A 20,168-nucleotide genomic window follows, 5' to 3' on the forward strand; every position below is an offset into this window, starting at 1 on the left:
GAGCTAAGAAATTCTTCTTATTTTGGCCCTCAGGACTGTCTAGCATCTCTCAAGCCTGACTGCTATTTTAATTGCACCCTGAATAACAGCTTTAACAGAGTTGAGAAATTATAATTGCTGAGCTCCATATGTGCCAGGTACATCCGCAATCAGGAGACTGTGAACGTGCTGCAGTTTGTCCTCTTAGTTTAGTTCAGTGCAGGGACACTTGACGTGTAGTCAAGAGAACAGCTTCCTCAAGATGATGAGATGTTCTGATACTGTACTATGGTGGTGCTGTAACATGTCATTATTTAAACCAAACTGATTTTTGCTATCCTTTGTGTTCATATTTAACTATAAGACTGGTGTTCCAGGTGTGGGCATTGCAGGCTCTTATGTGGAATTAATTCATATGTTAAAAGTGCTGGTATTCAGACTGCTGTTTTCTGTGTGAAATGTTTTATGAAACATTTTAATCTCATTTTCTGTAGACAGAAACTATTCATATGATCATGCTATTTGTTTAGCTGACCTTATAATTTTGAAACCAGTGGTTGATTTCAAACAGATTTGGATGTCCTGCCTTCTTAGATGTTAGTCATGTAACCAGTAGGCAGCAATCTGTCTGCTTCACTGGTTCTGATGCTCAAGTAATGAAGCTTAGGAAGCAATTTAGGTAGACAGTTTAACAACTTCTGTTAATTGAAGACACTAGTGTTCTATTTAAAACATGAATCGTGTGTGCAGGGATTTAAGAAAGGTATGCTTGATACAGCACATTTTTGGTTCAAGCAGTATGAAAACCATTTAAATATCTGAATGTTTACATATTTTTTTTAGGGCTTATATTGGTAAATCAAGAATTGGCAACTTGTTGGGGTTTTTTTATATTGAGAATTTTAAAGAGAAATTGTGATAAAACATGTGAACAGTTTTTCTTTACACCTCAGCAGAATTAGCAGAGAAATCTGCTGATAGTGTAGGTTTTAATGGTGCAATATTGGAAATCTAAATCAATCGGAAGTGGGCCCAGTGTCACCAATCTTAGTATAGTTTTTGGCAAATATAACCAGTGTTTTCAGAAGAGAATGTCTAGTGCACACTGTAAGATGGAAAGATTACAGATTGCCCAGCATGACTGATTGCAACTTTCATAAGGAATTGAATTGAAGATTGAAGCACAGACAACTACCTTTGTCAGCTTCTGTGAAACACAAATTGTCAGATATATTAAAGGATTATGCAGTTTTCTCCTGAGCTGCATGTATTTTGGTTTGTGTGACCTGACAAAGCATTTCTACATGTCTAATTTGACCTTTGACTGTATTTTTGAGTTTTATTTACTTGTCCTTTTTTCCTTCTTATAGTGCTGCCAGTGTCGTACACAGATGGTTTACCCAGATTCTAAAAATATTTGTGTTAGAATGTGTATATATTCATATAGTATATATTACAAATAAAGTGAAATAGGTGTGCATAAAAATGTGTGCATGATTATACATTGCAGCTGTGGTCTTTTGACCTCAGAATGCCTTCTGAAGACCTAAGTTTGATAGCATGACATTTTTCTGGAAGCCAAGTCCCTCTCTTGTCCCAGCTGTGAGACAGCCAGATCTGAGCTCTTCATTACATCCAAAATGAGATCTTTTTTATTATTGTTTTTATTTACACCAGGCCTGTGAACTCAGGTCGTCTCTCTTTGCTTGCACATCTTTAATCAGATCATCTACTGAAAAAATGGTTTTATGAGAGAGCCAACTGTAATTGCAAGCTAATCTGCTGCTTCTGTGCTTTCTGCACCTTCAGTGCCTTTTGGCTCTGTGCCTGATATTACTCTTAATAGTTTGTTAATACCAAATAATGCAAAAACATTGCTTCCTTAAGCACTTAATAGGATGTGCTGTAATGGAGATGAATGGTCTGTAACACTCTTTACTTGTGTTTTAGGAAAATGAACTGAAGGATGCTGGGCAAGAAAAGAATCGCCTGAGCCTTCAGTATGCAAGTGTGTCCCACAAAGCACTGCAATATGACCAGGTAACATCATGAGCACAGATCTCATACCTTCATTTTTTACAGAAATCAGACTGCAGAGTGGATAAAAGTGGATTGTTTCACTGTGTTTTTTCTTTGCATTTTAATATTTCACAATATAATGCTGAAAATCTCGTCCAGCACCAAATGTCCTAAGCTCTATTTAGTAGTTGTTATTTCCCCTGTAGCATGGCACATGGCATAGTCTCAGTTATTCCAGGTCCTGATATAAAAGCTATTTTAAGAGTAAGCATTTTTTCTTCAGTTCTTGTTTGTACCTTTTATGGGACAAGAAATATCTTTCTGACTAGAGTGTGATTGTTATCTATGGCAAATACTGCGTGGTGACCAGCATGGAAGGAGAGGCTGATGTGCCTTACCTCACCACATATGCATTCACTGGAAAAAACGTTATGAACCAGCCACTTTACAGGGCTACATTTAGCTAAAAATAAAACTTCACTCTGGGATTTCTACAGGGCTTAAGTGAGTTGCTCAGCAACCTCATTCATATCAGAAGAGCTGTAACTTACATAGGCTCTGATGAAAACCCATCCTCAAAGCTTGCAAAACAGTGGTAGCTGTACCTTTTCATATCTCTGACGTGCGAGTGTCACAGAGTAGCCCACTGCTGAATTTCCAAACCAGAAGAGCTCTGATGAGTCCCTGAGACAATGCAAATGACAAAAATTCAGAGGTGGCTGTGGATGTACGCTGCATTTTGTGCGTAGTACCTGGTATCGAAGCAGATCCGAAATTCCCTGTTGCTGAGGTTTTACATAAAAAGACTCTATGATAGGAGGAAGACACGTATAATAGCATCACTTAATTTTATTCATCTGTCTAGAATTTCTCTGTTTTTCCTCTTTGTTATTTACACATTGCCTTCACTCTTCACAAGGCATATGAAGTCTTACTTAGCCAGTTTTATTTTCTAGCTGACACAGAAATAGCATGCAGCATTAATGCAGTGAAGGCTCAGTATGTTGGTTACACAAAAAATGTTAGCCCCCTTGCTATTAGAAAGGGAAGAACTACATGGTTAATAATGCTTTATTTTAGGTAGTGCTTGGCTCCTACAGCAGTGAAGTGCTTGAGGTACCTTGAAAAATCCAGTAAAATGAATTTAAGCTATGAAGGTAAAATATCAACCTTTGACACATTAGCCACTAAATAATAAAACTACCGTTTGCTATTACAGTGTTAGAATTTGTCATTTGTCATACTATGGATGTTTGTGTCTTCAGATCTATTCAATACTGTGAAAGGCACAAGGCTACAGTTCTGGATGCCTGTGCTACTAATTTAATATCCCAGCCTCAGCAGAATTGGAGACTTGCTGCAAGCGTAGCCTCTCACTTCTAGCAACGTTAACTACATGCCATCCTTGCTGTGTGGTCTGATTGCTAACAGACCTTATGTTTTCCTTCTTGCATATAAGAGATTTTCAGAGGGAATTACTCAGGGTTTTCTCTTTGGTTTTGTTTTGTTTTTACCACAAACAGTGAGCTCAAGGATAGGTTGTGCAGCTTAGATTATTACTAATCACAAATTGGGAAACTGTACAACTTTGGATGGAGGCTGGAGCAGAATACTGACAGTTAGGGCTCAGCCCTGAAGGGGAAAACCTGCCTAAAATAACTTATTCTTGTTCACCCTTGAGAGCTGTCCTGAAAAACAGGCCAACTGCATCCAATCAAATGGGGCTGGAGGAGTATTTATGCATTCTGTTATGCAGCACAGATAAAACTGCTGCTCATTTGTGCACAAGGTACTGGCTGAAATGTGACTCTAGAAAGGAGAAGAAGCTAGCTACCTTAAAACCACAAAATGAAGCTGAAATTTAAATAGCTTACATGATTTAGTTTTGGTACTCTCCATAAGAGAAATAAAGTTGCATTCTGGGAGTCCAGGACATGTGAAAAGATTTTGTGGCCTCTTAGGAGTGCTGTGACACTAGGCTCCTATTCTCATGTTCATCTGAATGTATATGGGGTAGTGCTTTTATGTAAAAAGAGAATAGGTGTTATACATTCAGAATTTATTTCCACAAAACTTGAAATCATACCATTTTCATGGTAGTTTTGTCAGTCATGTTCAGTTGTTTGAGAAATTGGCAGGTCTTTTAATGTCTAGAGTCGAGGCATATGGTGGGTTATAAGGCTGGTGGAGCTTTTCACCAGTGAAACAAACTGCTGGTTTGCTTTGGTGAGCTGGTGTTCAGTAAGTAGTTTCTGTTCAAGTGTTCAGCAAGTGGAAGATGCTCTAGCAGCATTCTGGCGGTCATAACTGACTTAAATTGAGGGCACATTTAGCAAGTGTGAAGGTATGGGATGAAAACTAAATTGATTGGTGCATTGAACAGAGAAACATCAGAGATCAAAGTGTTCTCTGTTTCTGCCATGAAATTAAAACTGTTTATGATGGCACTTTATTTAGGTCAACTGTTTTTGCCACTAGGAGCATTGATATTTTAATGTGTTCTCTGTGTAATTCAAGTTCATGTATAACCCATATGTTCTTAAACAGCCTGCTTGAGGAGAGCATTAAATTCACATTGAAGAACAAATGTTATCTAAAAAAAAAAAAGAGCAAATGATAGACTCATCAAGTTTTATGCTGCCTTATGGGTTATATAAATGTGTCTGTCACCACATTCTATGTGGTATACAATCTTCAAAGCAGAAAGTATTGGTAAGAATGCCCTGTAGGAATATTTAAAGTTATCAGTGTTCCTGGGAAAAACATATAGCAGAAAGGCACCATGCTCAGTAGCTCCCCAAAATTACTCAGGTTGTGATGACTAGTAAGTTTCAGTGAATTCTTTACAAAGGTAGGAAGTTGGTGTCAACTGTTTTAGAGACAGGGAAAACTAAAGCCTGAGGAAAATAACCTTTTCTTGAAACTTGTTCAAAATATTGTACTTCATTCACCCTCACTAAATAAACTGAGAATCACAGACAATAACAAAATTGTGTTGTTGACAGTGATGCTTCATTGCTTCCTTTTTTTCCACTCCATTATTCTTCAACAATATACATTGACTGATCTGAGCAATGAAATGCAATCCAAAGGATGCAGGAAGTTAATAGATTCTGAAAATCCAATGTTTAATAGTTTCCTTAGTTATAAAGAAAAGAGGGGGGAGGAAAAGAGAAATCTGTGCACAGAAAAAAAAAATAAAATCATGAGGTTGACAATAATTGCATCAGTTCTTGTGGAAAACATGATTTGTTCCATTTTCCTGTTTCTTTTTTCTAGTCCACTGCACCCTAAAGAGCCCTCTTGCAAAGACGAATACCAGGGCTGGCTGCAACCGTTTAGATTGTTTGGTCTATAGCAAAATTTGCGAGTTAACAAACTGAGGCCAGAAGGCAAATAGAAAGCTTGAATCAGTTTCCAAACCATTCCTTTAGAAAAGGTTCAGGAAATCTCCATGTCAGAGATGGCTTAATGCCACTTGTTCTTTAAAACTCCTAAGGAATTACAGTAATTAAATTGGGAAAACAAAAAAAAGAACTTGTCGCTTCCTTTACTAAAGTGAGAAGGAAACATGAGCTGCACCCAGATGAAACACTGTGCTGTATCCCAGTACTTGGTACTGCTTTGCCTTTCTTTAGTCCATAAACCTGCCAGCATTGTTCGTGCTTCTGCGCTGTGTTGCAGTTAACAAAGGAAAACAGATTCTTCTTGGAACACTGTTCGCCAAAAATAATACAGATCTTTCTTTTGCTTTCTTACCTTCTATCAATGTGGCAGTGAAGTGGAAATAGTATGTCAACATTATGTATTTGATATATCTAGATGTTTATTGCTGGTGGGTTTGCAGTCTTAATGTAAAAATTGCAGCTTCTGATATGATACAAGCTATGACAATCCTATTGTTACACATCAGTACATGACATAAAGTCGTAAGATGGTCAGAGATAAGAAATCAAATTTTCAGCTGATCTGATTTAAAGAAAGAACTTTTCCATGGCAGGATAAAATAGTTTAATATTTTATTTTCTTATTTTCTATGTGTGTTTATGAAGTAGTCACTATCACTGATTCACAAAATCCTCTTATCGAAAGACTTAGTCATATTGAAATGGTTAAGCTAGCACCAAGGTACTTAAGTCAATTTACACTAAAGAATAAAGGTGAGTTATATTTCTATATTTACATTAGATTTCTGTGTCTATATAGTATACCCGTTTCTGATTCCTCTGAAATCCAGAGAAATTAGGAGTTGATTGTCATTTATTTTGATACTTATTTAAATTTGCATAACTACAGTTTGGCTGCCAGATTGTAGTCCTTGTTGAAAGAAGATGTTTCCTGTATGCGTGTATATGAGATGCACACAATTTCCTCAATGAACATTTCATTCCATCTTTCATGCTTTGAACTTTTTCTGCTTTTCCCATTTTTACATGCAGAAGTGTTTGTGACAGATACAGTTTTCCTTTCATTAATTAGCAATTTGGACAATGATTACATTCTATTTTTTCTAGGTAAAATCAGACTATGACCATCTTAGAGAAACCCTTCTCAGAGTGACCAAAGAACGAGATTTGGCTGTAAAGGGAAAACACCAGCTCCAAGCCAAGCTGGAGAACTTAGAGCAGGTCCTAAAGGTATGTATAATGCCATAAAACCCAACAATCCAGTACCTCTATTACTTTATTAATAGTGCTGATGTTCATTGATAAAATAAGATGGAAGTCAGTAGCTTGGTAAGCCAAACCTTGATAGAAGGATCTGTGATGTGGTAGAAACACAAACTAGTTTGAATGAGCCCCAGTTCCCAGGTTTTCTTAGTTGTAGAAAATATGGAAGCTGTGATGTGGAAAGCTGCCACTAAAACATGTCTTGAAGAGCATTAATCAACTATTATTAAAAAACAAAACCCCAAACAAAAACCAAAACCCACAACAAAGAAGCCATCAATTACAGCTGTTTGCATGAGTGAGTGAACTGCACTGGTGAGGACTACAGTGAGAATTCTTACACTTGTCTGTAATTCAGACCATTTAGAAAAATGAAGGATGTTTTCTGTCCATTTAGCATGTAAGATTGATCTGGTGCTGAAACTTTTCTGACAAACTGCCAAAGAGCTGCTTATTTTTCATCTTCTCAAGCCCAAAATTTTCCTTTTTCAAACCACTGAAGTGACTAGCAAAGGAGGGATGAATGCCCTGGGAGTAGGAGATGGAAGCGCAAATAACAGGTCCGAGATCTTAAATTGTGAGCAAGGCTTTTCTTTGCAGAGTGTTTTCATAATGCTAAGTGGCTTCAGTCAGTGCTTGTCACAAGTGCAATCACTTATTTAAAGTTGGATTTGTTAATGATTTTGACTTGGCATCAGACTCACTGTTGGCTGCATCAGAATAGATCTGAGCATTTGGAGATGACTGTAGTTATGCAAATGGATACTTATCTGAATTTTAAGGAGAGGTGAGGTTTTGGCTTGTTGCATTGCTAGGATGTTGTTGAAACCCTCTCTCAAGGGTTATTTGATGTTGTTTAGGAGGTGAGGAGGAGGTTTTCCAGCCACAGGTGGAAATTAAAGGTGGTTACAAGTCACATCCCTCTTTCTGAGCCTCCAAAAGACTGTGGGGTTATCGGAGGTAAACTGACTGCTCTGTTGAACCAGCTTACTATAGCAGCTTCTAGAAGCATAAGCTGTTGAAATAACCTATTTAGGCAATGCCGAGGGCAGTTTCCTGTTCTATGTATTGTTGTGCAGTGAATTATCAGTGTCCTATTTACCAGTCAATAGGTGGTACTGATGGAAAAAATCTAGAATTATAATAAAAATAAGAAACACATCTACTGGGAAAGGAAAAATGAAACTGCCAAATTAAACTGAAGAGTGATGCACTGCTATCTGTCTTTACACTAATACAACTTTTCCCAGGAATAAGTAGGAAGTTATTTCCTTCCTTTTCTTCTCTGGAATACAAACCTGGCAGTTCCACAGACCTTTATCACTAATTTGCTCTTTTACTGTGAGCCATGTGCTAGTACCTATAAAGCAGGATCAACACCTAGAAGCTGTGCCAACAGGTCTGGCTTGTCTGTGCTCCCTCTATGATGACTGTGGGATTCCAGCTTGATAGCTATAGAAATTCACTTCAGAGAGCTTGTAGTAGAAATATATGAGGAAAAAAGTCATAGAAGAGAAATGAACTGTGAATTCATGGCTCATAAAACAGCTGAGGATTAGATTTTGCTCTAAGTAAATTGGCATTAATTCTCATTTCATCAAATTAAAATACAAATTATTATTGTCTGGACTCCTATGATGCTAAAAAAAAACACTTTCATGAGCAATAAAACCCTGTTCAGATGCTGATTTTGTGAGGCTTGTATGGCTTTGAACACTTGAAACTCCTCTAATAATGGATTCTGTTCTGTTTTCTTAAAACAGATTAAAGAACATACTTTCCTCTTTGGCCATACCAAACAGTTCCGCTTTTTAATTAGGTTATCTACTGGCATTTTACGTAATGATTTTCCCAAATTTCTTCTGTAGAAGAGCTGAATCTGGTTATTTGACTGATTTTCCTTAACTACTACTGCAATAATACTTCTAATATTAGTGAGAGAAAAATCCTGTATATCTCATAATTCTTACTGTTCTGATTAACAACTCCTTTAAAAGTTTTCCTTCACTGAAAAAAATAACCCCAGACCTGTCTGGTGGATATAGGAATCCTGGCTTTTCATGTTCAGTAGTTCTATCCCTTGAGCAGAACCCTTCTGAGCTGGCAGAATTTGAAGTCTTGAATAGTTTTGAAACCTTTTTAGCACTAAACTATGCCCAAGCAGATGCAGTTAATTGTATATTTCACATGTGTCCTCATATGCTCAGGAAATAAGTAGTTTGAAAAAATGGTTTACAGCTTTCCAATCATTGGAAAGTTTTGAGAAATATTTAGCCTTGTTTCCCTGTCAGAAGAGGAATTCAGTTTCTCTTTTGAGAAATTCAGGAGGTATCAGCACAGCAGAAAAGGGAAGATAAAGAACTGCTGAACTAGCTAACTTCTGAGAATCTTCACAGTGCCTCTCGCATAGAACAGTTCTGATTTTCTGATGTGTTCAGCCAGCTTTTCCCATTCATTCCACTGTAATGGCGCACACCCATCTGCAAGCGCAGATGAAAAGTCCTTTTGTAAGACTGCTTGGGTGGGAATTAAATTTGCTCCCCATTCAGCATCATGTATGAGTTCTGTCTCATAAACAAGACTTTAGGACTTTAGTACATGAAAGCCATTTGAGTTTGTTCTAGCACTAACCAGTTGCACATTTTAGAACTGTGTGAGTCCCTGCTGTAGGAAAGGACGGGTTCCTTTGTTTTGCTTGCAGCTGTAGGCAACTGAAATGGTTGGAACTAGGATGGACTATTCATTGTCAAATGCGGAAGCTTGGAAAAACAACTGTTTGAGGAAGTCCCTGAATTGTTATTTCAGAAACAGCTTATACTGCACAACCATCAAGCTCTATAGTTTGAGAGAAGCTATTTCAGATGTGGATTTGCTTTCTGATGTTAGAGTAACATTATTAGGACCTCTAGAAAGGGTGCAAAAAGGGAAGTGCAAATATACATGTCTAAAAAGTTCTAACCTGCTTCACATTAAGGACAGTGATAGCAAGGACAAATGGATTGTAGCGACCTTCAAAAACCATGGCAATGTTATCACTGTAAAAGTCAGTCCTGAAGGAAGATGCAGAAGAAATTCAGCAGCTCAGATCTTTCTCCCTGCTGGTCTTCCAGTGATCCCTGAAGTCCTTCTCTACTTCCCTAACCTGTTCCCCTCAGGCTTGGAGGAAGAAATGACAGCGGCTGATGTGCAGATAAGAAGTGCAAAACAGATTTGCAGACAGAACCAATTTGTGAGCAGAACAGGAGGGGAGGAACTGCTTCTGGTTTGGGGGAGATTTAATTGCTGTGCCAGGGGAGGGACAGATGCTGGGGTGAAGAGATCCTTGCTGCTTTAAATAGTAAGTAGATCATGATAATACTAAAAATGACAGAGAGGTACTTTTAGGTTAACATAGATGACCAAATGGTTTCTTTTGACCTTAACATCTGTGAACTGTAGATCATTAAATACATATTTTAGTAAACAGAGAAATTAAAAGCTGAATTTAATACCATGACCACACAGTGAATCTATAAATTATTTATCAATGTCTCCAAAGGACTAGAAATAGTAGCTTTTGTAAAAGTAGTAAGAACTTAACAGTCTCAAATAATGCTGTACCAAATCTGGTACTAAATCTTCAGAGAATGAAGTGAGACCTTTGGTTTCTTACTAATAATTAAAGGTGTAAGAATGACTTGATTGCCTCACCATTTCTTGAATATAAGAAATGTGCTGATGCTCCATCAGTGTCAAGTTTTACATAAAACTTGATGGAAGCTGCTGAGCTCAGTAAATATAAATCATAATACTGGTTAGCAAAAATAGGTTATGTTCATTCAGATGATGTGAGAATCAGAACCATTATTTTTGGTCATTGTTAAATACGGAGAATAGATTCTACCCATTAACAGATCCATCTAACTTTTCTACTATGTGCATACTTCAGAAATGCTGACAGTCAAGACACTGAATCCTCACAACACTCCTGGAAAATAAGCCTTAGCTGTGAGTGAAAACTGATAAATTGGAAAGATCCTAGATTTTTTTTTTGTTGTTTCTAATTAATACATCAAATAAAAATAAATACATCCCAAGCAGAGGCCAAGTGGAGTATTGGAGACATTTCTGCTTCCTTTGCAAACATGCCCAGATTGAGAGAAGTCAGCCCTGCTGTGCTGTCCCTTTTTGTTATGAGTAACATGTAGCAGAGAATAACAGCTCATTAAAGGTTAGCAATATGCTTGATAAAATTTTCTCCCATACACAATTAGGTATTTTGGGCTCTTCTTGTCAATTTTAGCCGCGTGTTTCTATTTCCAAGTGCTGATTCCTAATAGGTTTCTGTGAAATAACTCAAGGTGCTGCAGATAAGATATTGTGCCTCTGCTCTGTGAGTATTATGGGAAAAATACGTTACATGGAAAATAAAAATCTTTAGTACCAGTTTCATCAGAGAGATCAGAATCTATAGAGATCTTTCTTAACTCCCATTTATGAACAGGGTGTTTGAAAGTTATAATGATATTGGGAGAATAATATTAACTTGTAATGAAAAAGATTTCTATCTGCAAGGGTATCTTGACATTGTTCAGTTTCTGCTCTTCCCAAGAACCTTTATCATATTGCTTTGAATCATTAGCAGCAACTGTACTTTGAAAGTTGTTTTTGAGTACTGTATAGTCACTTCTGTTCAAATTGACCTCTGTTAGTTTTGCTTTAATTTGCTATAAATAATAGAGATTAGCAAAGGTAAACTATTTCTGTGGGTCATAATTTGCAAAACAAATCACAAAAGCATATCATAGATAAAGAGGCATTTAGGGAATTGTCATGCTATTTTTATTCCCAATCTTTAATTTTTCAGCAAAATGCCATATATAAATGTGTGCCTGATGAATAAAGTGGATACTGTTCACTTGTGCATCACAGAGGCCATATCACTGGCAATGACAGTCTTATGTCCTAACAGAGATTGTTGTCAGAATGCCCGAGTTTAGCATTGGCAATGTGCCTCTAAGTACTGACCATATTAAAATCCCATCCAGTTTCCCTCTTGCCTACCAGTGATACCAGAGATCTTTAATGTTGAGAAGAACATCTGCATGCCTGGGAATGGCAGCATGTTTGACTGCAGGTAGAATGTGTTAAAGACTCCTGATAGTTTTTCTTCTTCCTTTGAAACAGCATATGCGAGAGGCTGCTGAGCGGCGGCAACAGCTGGAGTTGGAGCATGAGCAAGCCTTGGCTGTTCTCAACGCCAAACAGCAGGAAATTGAACTCCTGCAGAAGGTAAATGAAGAAAGAGAAAGTCAGGTGGAAAAGTGAATTGCAGTGACAAGAGCACAGGTCATGGAACAGATCTCTTGGTTTGAAAGAATTTAAACTGCAGCCACCAGACTGGTTCCTGCATGATTGCTGATGCACTTGCAACAAGTGGATGTTTGCTGTTGGGTTTACATGGCTGTACTAATTGGTTTATAAATGTTAATGCCAGCAAACATTAACCTGACCAATATATGTAAGTCCTCAGTAGGGAGAAAATTGATACAGATACATCTATTTCCCCTGTATTTCCATTGCTTCCCTCTATACTGGGCTCAGGAATATTTGTTCATTCTTTAAATGTCAGGAAGGAAGGAATCCAGTCTTAATTCCGTGATAATCAAAGTAGGGGAATCCACCATTTTCTTGTCAGTTGGCTGGAACAATTAATCATTCTCACTGACATAATAATGTTTTGTTAGGATTTCTTCGGTTTTCTGTTCCAGACAGTTGCAGCTCTTATCTATCTCCACTAAATTAGATTCAGGTCAAGTCCTTGTCAAGGTACTTGCGCATCGTAGTTGGAAAAGCTGCAATTGTCTCAATACTACTGTTGATTTTTCCAGTTGCTTGACTAGATGAAAACACAAATAATAACGCTAATGATAATTTGGTTGAGAATTGGCATGGAGATACATTCTCAGCAGAATAAAAAGATGCATCTAAAATAGTTTCCTTGAAATAGAAAACTTCACTTGGCCAAATGAGATCTTCAGTTAATTTTCTTTTGGCCTTTTGCAATTAATCTATTTAGGCATATTTCAAAGCAAAGAAAGGTGCAGCTTTTCTTCTTGCAAAATTTTGTGACCTCCTAATAAATCCACATTACATGAGTCTTTTTGTTACAGATTGGCAACAGGAAACTAATCTCTGTAATACCGTTTTCTCCAGTCATTTTTTATTAAGCTGTAGCAAGACAGGCTTCAAACACAAACAAGGTTTTATTGTATGTGGTATTTTACTCAATGTGACTAGCTCAGCATCTGTAGCCAGTGATTAAATTCTTGTTCAGTGGACCTGAAGTAGCATGGAGTATGAGACTATTGATGTTAAAAATTACTATCTAATAATCATTTACCACTAAGTTTTACTAGAATTTTAGATTAGAATTCCTATACTAAAATCTGCCATAACAATTTGTCTATACATTACTTAGCAGCATTTAAGAAGTAATTCATCCTTCCCACTGGTTTCATTCATTAGCCTGAAATATTTTTCCTTGGACTTTGCACAGGCATTCGTTTCTGCCCTGAAACATCTAATTCTGAATGAGATTAAGTTGCTATTGTCTTTTTTAATTCTAATTGCCTTTCACGATAAGGATCTGTGACAACATAAATGAACATTCCAACCATCACATCTCTTGACAAAATCCACTTGTGATATTCAATCTAGATACCACTCAACAAGAAAAAGGCCTTTTTTGATTTGATTTTCAGACCTTCCAAGCTCAGATTCTTTCCCATCATAACATTCTTAAGATGCTTAGTTGCTTCTGTACTGTTATTATTAATGCTACAGGATAAGAATGAAGACCAGATCAGTACATTGTATGGGTAGAAGAGGGAAAATATTCAAAACACAGGAAGATTTTGGGAGGATACCTATGCTGTGCACAGTTCTACCTTGTAGAGAGTTATGCAAGCTCCCGTGACTCTCTAGGTATGGTAGTGGAAATAAGCACAGATTAATTTGTCCTTCTGTAGGCTGGGGGTATCCAACACACCTCCTTTCCAACATTGCAGTGCAATGTATATTGACAGAAAAATAATTTAAGTAAATGTGTTACTACCTAAGTAACTATAAAGCTTTCCATCATTAAACAGGAATTGCTGACTCACATTTCATCCAGAGATGACCTAACATTGTACCAAGTACATGTGTGTTAAATTCCTTCTTCCTTTTTTTATTGAAGTCACCTAATTACTTTAAAAAGTACCATAAAATTAAAAGTAGAGACTCCCCAGGCAGTAACAGGTGACATTTCACAGTGTATCTATCTTGTTGCTCTTGTAAAGTTCCTGATGAAACACAGAAATGTGCACTTCAAAACAAAGGAAGTTGCTGGTGGAGTCTGATGCATTTGATGATACATTTTGATATTCTAAATAAAAATCCACTGTGTTTTTTAATATGTGTACACACTGATCAGATTTCCAGCCTAAAAGGAAAAATATAATATTGTTCATCAAGGTTTTGTGTTGATGGGGAATCAGACGGTCTTTTTCTCTAAGAAAGCCTTAATACAAGACAGTTCGATGTAAAAGAGAGATAGCTATTGATGCAGGTTTTATAATCCTTTATCAAGAACTCATATTCTGGGTAGATTTTATTAAACTTGTAATGATGGACAACACAAGGCTTTATGTCACCTGTCATCATATGTTTGGTAATGCTCGTGGAGCCAATATTTATCAGGTGCTATCAATAAGACTTATTATGGTATAGGAAGAAATATGACTCTGCATGCAGGTCTGAAGGAGGATTTATTACTGTGCATGACAGTGAAGTATAGCTTGCGTGTATGTTTTCAGTTGTGACTTTATGGCTTCACCCAGCTTCCACTGAAACCAGTAACAGAGTAGGGTAACCCTCACAGATGATGAAAACGAAGTTAACATAGCTGTGTCAGTGTCCATTGTGGGAATTTCTGGCCCATTAAATTAGAAAGTCTGTAGGGTGTTGACTTTTGCAAAATTGGAGAGTTTTAAGACTTGCCTTTGAGGAATGTGCAGATTGTGGTCTTTGGGTTACACTAATAAAGGAGCAAAGAGGCAAAGTTAGTGCATCATACTGCATCAGCCTGAAAAATGGCATCAATCAGAGGCATCAATCATAGGCATCAGCCTTAAAAAATGGTTAATAAAACATTTTGCTTACCTTGGACAGGCTTCAGTAAAGAAGATAGTGAAAACTTAAATGGAAATAAAGTAAGCATAACACAAAGGTTTAGACTTTTCCCTACCAAAAATTTATAGCTGAATTTCTTAGCATAACATAAACTTTTCTGCAATTCCTTCTTTTCTTTTTTGTCTCAGTTGAATAGACTGTAATGTTGCACACCTGTTTACAGACAAGCTTTCTTGTGGTTGCCTTGAAGTGTTCTGTGAACTATTTATTTAGACGATAATACTGTTGCTACATGTAAAGAATGAGCTTAGGTTTTGTGTTGCTTTCTCCTAGCTGGTGTTGTAGGTGTCTGCACCTCCTGCAATGTAGAATAACAAGCTTATTTTTCAGTTTTAATGTAAAGGGTTTCAGAGATCCTTCTGATGTGTTCTTGTCTCACAGTGTGTTGAGCATGCTTGTCTTTGTCCCACAAAATACCAGTGCTGCTCACATTTGCTGAGATTGAGTCTCCTAAAAATAAGCAGTTATTTCAGTGGCTTGGAACCAAATCTCTGTAGTAATATTGGCAGAGCCACCCCTTCAAAATTGTAATTGGCTTGGGATTTGAGTATACAGTATGCTGCTTTCTGTGGTTAGAGCATACTACATGTGGTATGACTAACTGACTTTTTTTTTCTCTCTCTGTTTCCTTTTTTCCTTTACGTTTTCTGTTTTTATAAAATCAAGGCTCAGGTTGAAGCTAAGAAGGAACATGAAGGAGCAGTTCAATTGCTAGAGGTAAGAAGATACCCTTTGTGTTACCTTTGCTTGTGGAGGTTCCACTCTGTATGTGATTACTGTACAGTATCATCACTTTGAAAGTTCAAGTAATATGTAGGCATATACTTTATTATTTTTTCTCTTCTAATGTAATTGCATCCTTTAAAGATTATAATTCAGATAGGAGTGTACTAAGCTGAGCTGTTGGAAGTGATGTGTGTACCTCACTTTTTCCTTGTATAGAATAGAAATGTTGGTACTGTTTTTTGTAAAATACTGTCAGGTATATAAAAAGGAAGTGATTAATTGTTGGAATTATTATTATCTGGACTGGAAATATAGCTGCAAATACCAATAAGTTACCTAACGTTCCTAATTAAATACTGTGTAGTAAGCCTAAAGCAACATGCTAAAGAGCCAAAATTTAAAACCTAATAAAAGAATTTGGACATTGAAAAACCTTCAAAGGGTGTAGTAGACAGAGAACACTTCATTCTTCTTAATGGAAAACTGGATTTTCTAGGCAGCCTGAACTGGGCATTTGAAAATCACAGGTGCCAGATACACATTCAAATTTTTAGTTAGAATCATCGGATGATTCTGTTTGGAAGGGACCTCCCTGTGCAAAGAAGGGCCCTCTTCAAAATCACTGCAGGCTGCTCAAGGCTTTGCCCAGTCCATTTTTAAATATCTCTGGGAATGGAGATATGACAACCCACACTGGCAGCCTCTTTGAGTCTTTGAGCGCTTTCATTATGAAAAATATTATTCTTGTATCCTGTCAGCATTTTTCTCTGGATGCTACCCATGTTCATTGCCTCTAATCCTATTGCTGTTTATCGCCAGCAGTGGCCTTTCTTAGCGTTTCCCAGCTATGCTGCAAGATTTTTGTAGAATTTGCCAGTGACTTTTGGATTTAGTAAGTAAACGCTGTTAAATAAATAAAATTTTGAGAGATGGTTCAGATACCTGATTTACTAACTTTTAAGGCACTAACTACCTGCACACACTGACATCACCCATAAAGGCAACATCCTTCATAAAGATAAATTAAAAAAAAGTGTTTCATTAGTAATTGCTCATAGCACTTATGACCTTGGCACAGGATATTGGCTCTAAATTCAATAGTAGCTTTTCAAGCCTTCCTTCAACTCCTTATTCCTAAAAATCTCCAGTGTAGTCTTTGATTTAGTCTTTGCCTAAAGATATAGAACTGCGTGTGTCTTGTATAGAAGTGACATGGAGAATAGGAGCTAATTCTTACTCATATTCAAAACCTATTAGATTTTCTGTCAGTTTTAGTTTGAATAAGGAAAGATGTGCAAAACCTCTTTGTTCTAGGTTGGAGTGATGTTTTTAGTGGTTTTAACCTGAGACTCTTACAATAATGAAACCTTTAGAACGGATACATACAGTTATGGTTAAATTACGCAGGAAACCACAAAAGTTCAAATTGAAATAAATTAATACACTCAAATATCTGACTGGTGCTGGCAGAACTTTTTATTCCCTTTGCTGCTTCTGTTCAGAAATGCAGGCTGACCTACAGTTTTGTGCAAGATAGGACAAATTACAACAATGTGTAGCAGAAATTAGAACTCCTGTAAGAAGATTCTTAAATTAAACAATTCCTCCCTAGTTTTTCAGATTGAAGAACAGACTCCTTAATTTTCAATCACATTTTTTGAAGGATAAGGTCAAGTGTCAGAAAATACAGATGCACAAGTAAACCAGTTTTTCTGCCTGAGGAAAAGAAAAGGCACTGAATGGTTATTTGGTCTTAACGTAACATACATATCATAAAGAACATGGGATATTATAGATTATAGCAAGTACATTGTCAATATTTTAGTTAGAAATCTGTTCTAAGCAGAAGGTGATTTCTTTTTACCTTTGTGTGAGCTCTTACTGGTCGTGCATCAATGGAAGGTGTTTTTTGTGATGCACTGATCGTCTTAAAAAATAAGTTTATTTGTATCTGTGAAAGTTATTATTCCCACAGAACATGTTTTACTCATTGGCTTTCATTATCATCCATGTATATTAAGTTTGTCTTTCCTTTAAGGTTATAATATAAAATTATTATTTAATGCCTGGTGGAAAGTATGTGATGCAGGAAAAGAGAAGTAGAAACAAAGCAGGCAAATGGTTGCTTACCCGCCTCAAGCTAATCAGAATTTCCATTTAGCTGATTTGTCTGTGACTTCTGATTTGCATAACCCCATTGTTTCCAAAGCTTTTGCTTTTTGTTGCCATGAGCCTATTAATTTTCAGCGTTTTATTTAATGTGCCTTTTGCAATGTAAGATCAGCAGTGGTATTGATTTCTGGAATGTTCTGTAGCGTGGTTTGTGTTAATGCATGGTTTGATGCGTGTTAACTGTTCTAATGTATTTTGCTTTGAAATGTAAAAAAAGCGTTCAAAACTGTTTTTATTTCTTTATTTCACATCTCTTTGTTTACTGTGTCCTGTTTGGAATTTATTGCTTTGCACTTCATCCAGAACACCTTGGACAGCATGCAGGTATTTTAGGGCATAAATTTTCCTTTCCCTGTCATGAATCCTGCACTTTGACCTTTAAAATGAGTATGATAGTCCTGCCTAACCTTGCATGGGATGCGTGCTAGAACCATTGTTACGCAAGCATGCTTGGCATTTACTGGCCTCATACCAAATCACTTACATCAGAAGTTTTTTTCTACAAGAAACTGATTTTCAAATCTGGCATGACCTAATGAAAACCCAGAAGCTGGTTTTGACAGCTGATTTCTGATGAGCATGCCCAGTAGGAATGGTTTGGTAGCTTATTCAAGATGGTGCCTTTCTGACTGTGTGGATTTTGTCTGAATTCAGATTGTTTCTTTGTTAATACAGAGATACTTTTATGTGATATTTTCACCTTGAGTTATTGAGCCATCTATTGAAAGCCATTGCTGCTGTGTAAACAGTTAAACCATGAAATGATATCTCCATAGCAGAATATGTGAGCTAATTACTAGTCTGAATTCAAGCTGTCCACCTGGAAAGTTGCTCATTTTCATGTCTTGTGTGAACAGTATTTTTTGTAATGGATGAAGTCTGCTTCATTTTCCATTTAAGAAGCTGTTTACATTTTAGAAATAGCACTATGTATTGTATGAGAAACTTGGCAAGTCCTAGGTGGCATACATTCAAGTGTGGTCTGGAGTAGAGGATTTCTTTTCATACAGCCACTGCTATAGGCAGATCCAGGTTTAGTGAGATCTGGTAGACCTGGCACTTTTATGTTGTTAGGATAGGCTATAGCATGATATAGAATAAAAATTCTTCTAAGAGCATAAGCACATGCCTTGCTCTGCAGTGACATCCAACACATAGATTTTCCACAGGGAGGTGAGTCTGGCTGGCTAACAATAAACCTGCCTCAACTGAAAAAACAAAGATGGGGATGGGATGCCTCCCACCAGCACTGTTGTGGATCTTAGGACAATTTGTTCTTTACATAGTAACAGCTTTGTACTCACGTTGAAATCACAACCTTGATAAAAAAGGTAGTGAAGGCATTTTTCATCCAGGCTTTGTACTGTCATGAAAGAACAACTTGAAGTTTGTAGATGCTTAAAAGAAAAGTCAAACGTATAGTCGCATATGAAATGCAAAGAAGTTTTAAATTAATACATAATAATAATAATAATAATAATACATTAATTTTTTTTTCCCAAAATTTTTTTTAAGGCAGCCTTAGCATCTTGTTCAGGTCTGGATTGTGATGCTTTTATTTTTTATTTTATGCTAGAGTTTCCAAAACTGCATGTGGAAAGGTCAGTATATATTCTTAGTGAGTTGAATACCTCATCCTTAAGCTTCCCATTGGAAAGAGGGGATCTAAAAACCCACATCAGTTTACTACTTTGTTTGTTTAATGTTCTTTTAAAATTGTACATAGATGAATTATTCATGCAGCAAATTAACAAGTAGCAAAGGCTTATATTTTGGTTGCTCAAAACCACAGTGAAAAGATGAAAGACAAAAAACCCACCAAAAATCAAAGCATTTAATGTTTGTGTAAAACTCCCACAAGGTCTCTGTAACCATATTGTTTTCTGTTTCATAATGAGGCAGGTAGATACCCTGGATACTTCTTTGGCAGAACTAAATTAATTTGTGTTTCATGAATATGAAGAAATTATCTTCTCAAAATTCACTGTAGCTTTAAAAAAATATTTGTTACAAAAGAAAGGAACAAACAGTACCACCTGCTGTAGTAGGAAATTTAGATATTTGTGTTCTTCTGGAGACTATAAGTGTTTTGTTTGTCTTTAGCTGTGCTAAGATCTTTTTATAGTGGTATGTAATATATGTTGTTTTCTTGATATGTAGTATGTGCAGGCCTTTTTCTATGAACTGAGAGCATTTTTCTTTCAAGAAAAAGACGTTTAGTACAATTAAATGAATCCAATTGGTATCCAGACTTCCTTTGTTAGTTCAGTTGTTTAACTAGGCATATACTATAAAGGGGGTTTTAATGAAGGGAAGTCATGTTTGTTCATCATAAAGCATCAGATTAGGATATAATTTATTAGCTTTTTACGTAAGGAGCTTATTACT

At 36.6% G+C, this 20,168-nt stretch overlaps 1 protein-coding gene across 7 annotated transcripts in view; it reads left to right on the forward strand.

Annotated features, from left to right (window-relative positions):
* RIMBP2 (RIMS binding protein 2) overlaps positions 1-20,168 on the forward strand; it is a 94,150-nt gene that overhangs the window by 35,649 nt on the left and 38,333 nt on the right. For 4 of the 7 annotated variants that reach the window (XR_010615619.1, XR_010615618.1, XM_065692663.1 and 1 more), the window contains exons 1-3: positions 6,554-6,635; positions 11,835-11,939; positions 15,549-15,599. Coding sequence is in view for 4 of the 7 variants with exons in the window: in XM_065692663.1 (XP_065548735.1) it covers positions 11,838-11,939; positions 15,549-15,599 (153 nt within the window). In the remaining 3 variants the exon portion in view is untranslated. Of the gene's footprint in view, positions 1-1,929; positions 2,020-6,512; positions 6,636-11,834; positions 11,940-15,548; positions 15,600-16,426; positions 16,501-20,168 lie in introns of those variants that run through there. The other 3 variants (XM_065692668.1, XM_065692667.1, XM_065692666.1) reach the window with 2 other exon arrangements.

The sequence above is a fragment of the Lathamus discolor genome, chromosome 12 (genome assembly GCF_037157495.1).
Source record: "Lathamus discolor isolate bLatDis1 chromosome 12, bLatDis1.hap1, whole genome shotgun sequence".
Lineage (NCBI taxonomy): Eukaryota > Metazoa > Chordata > Aves > Psittaciformes > Psittacidae > Lathamus > Lathamus discolor.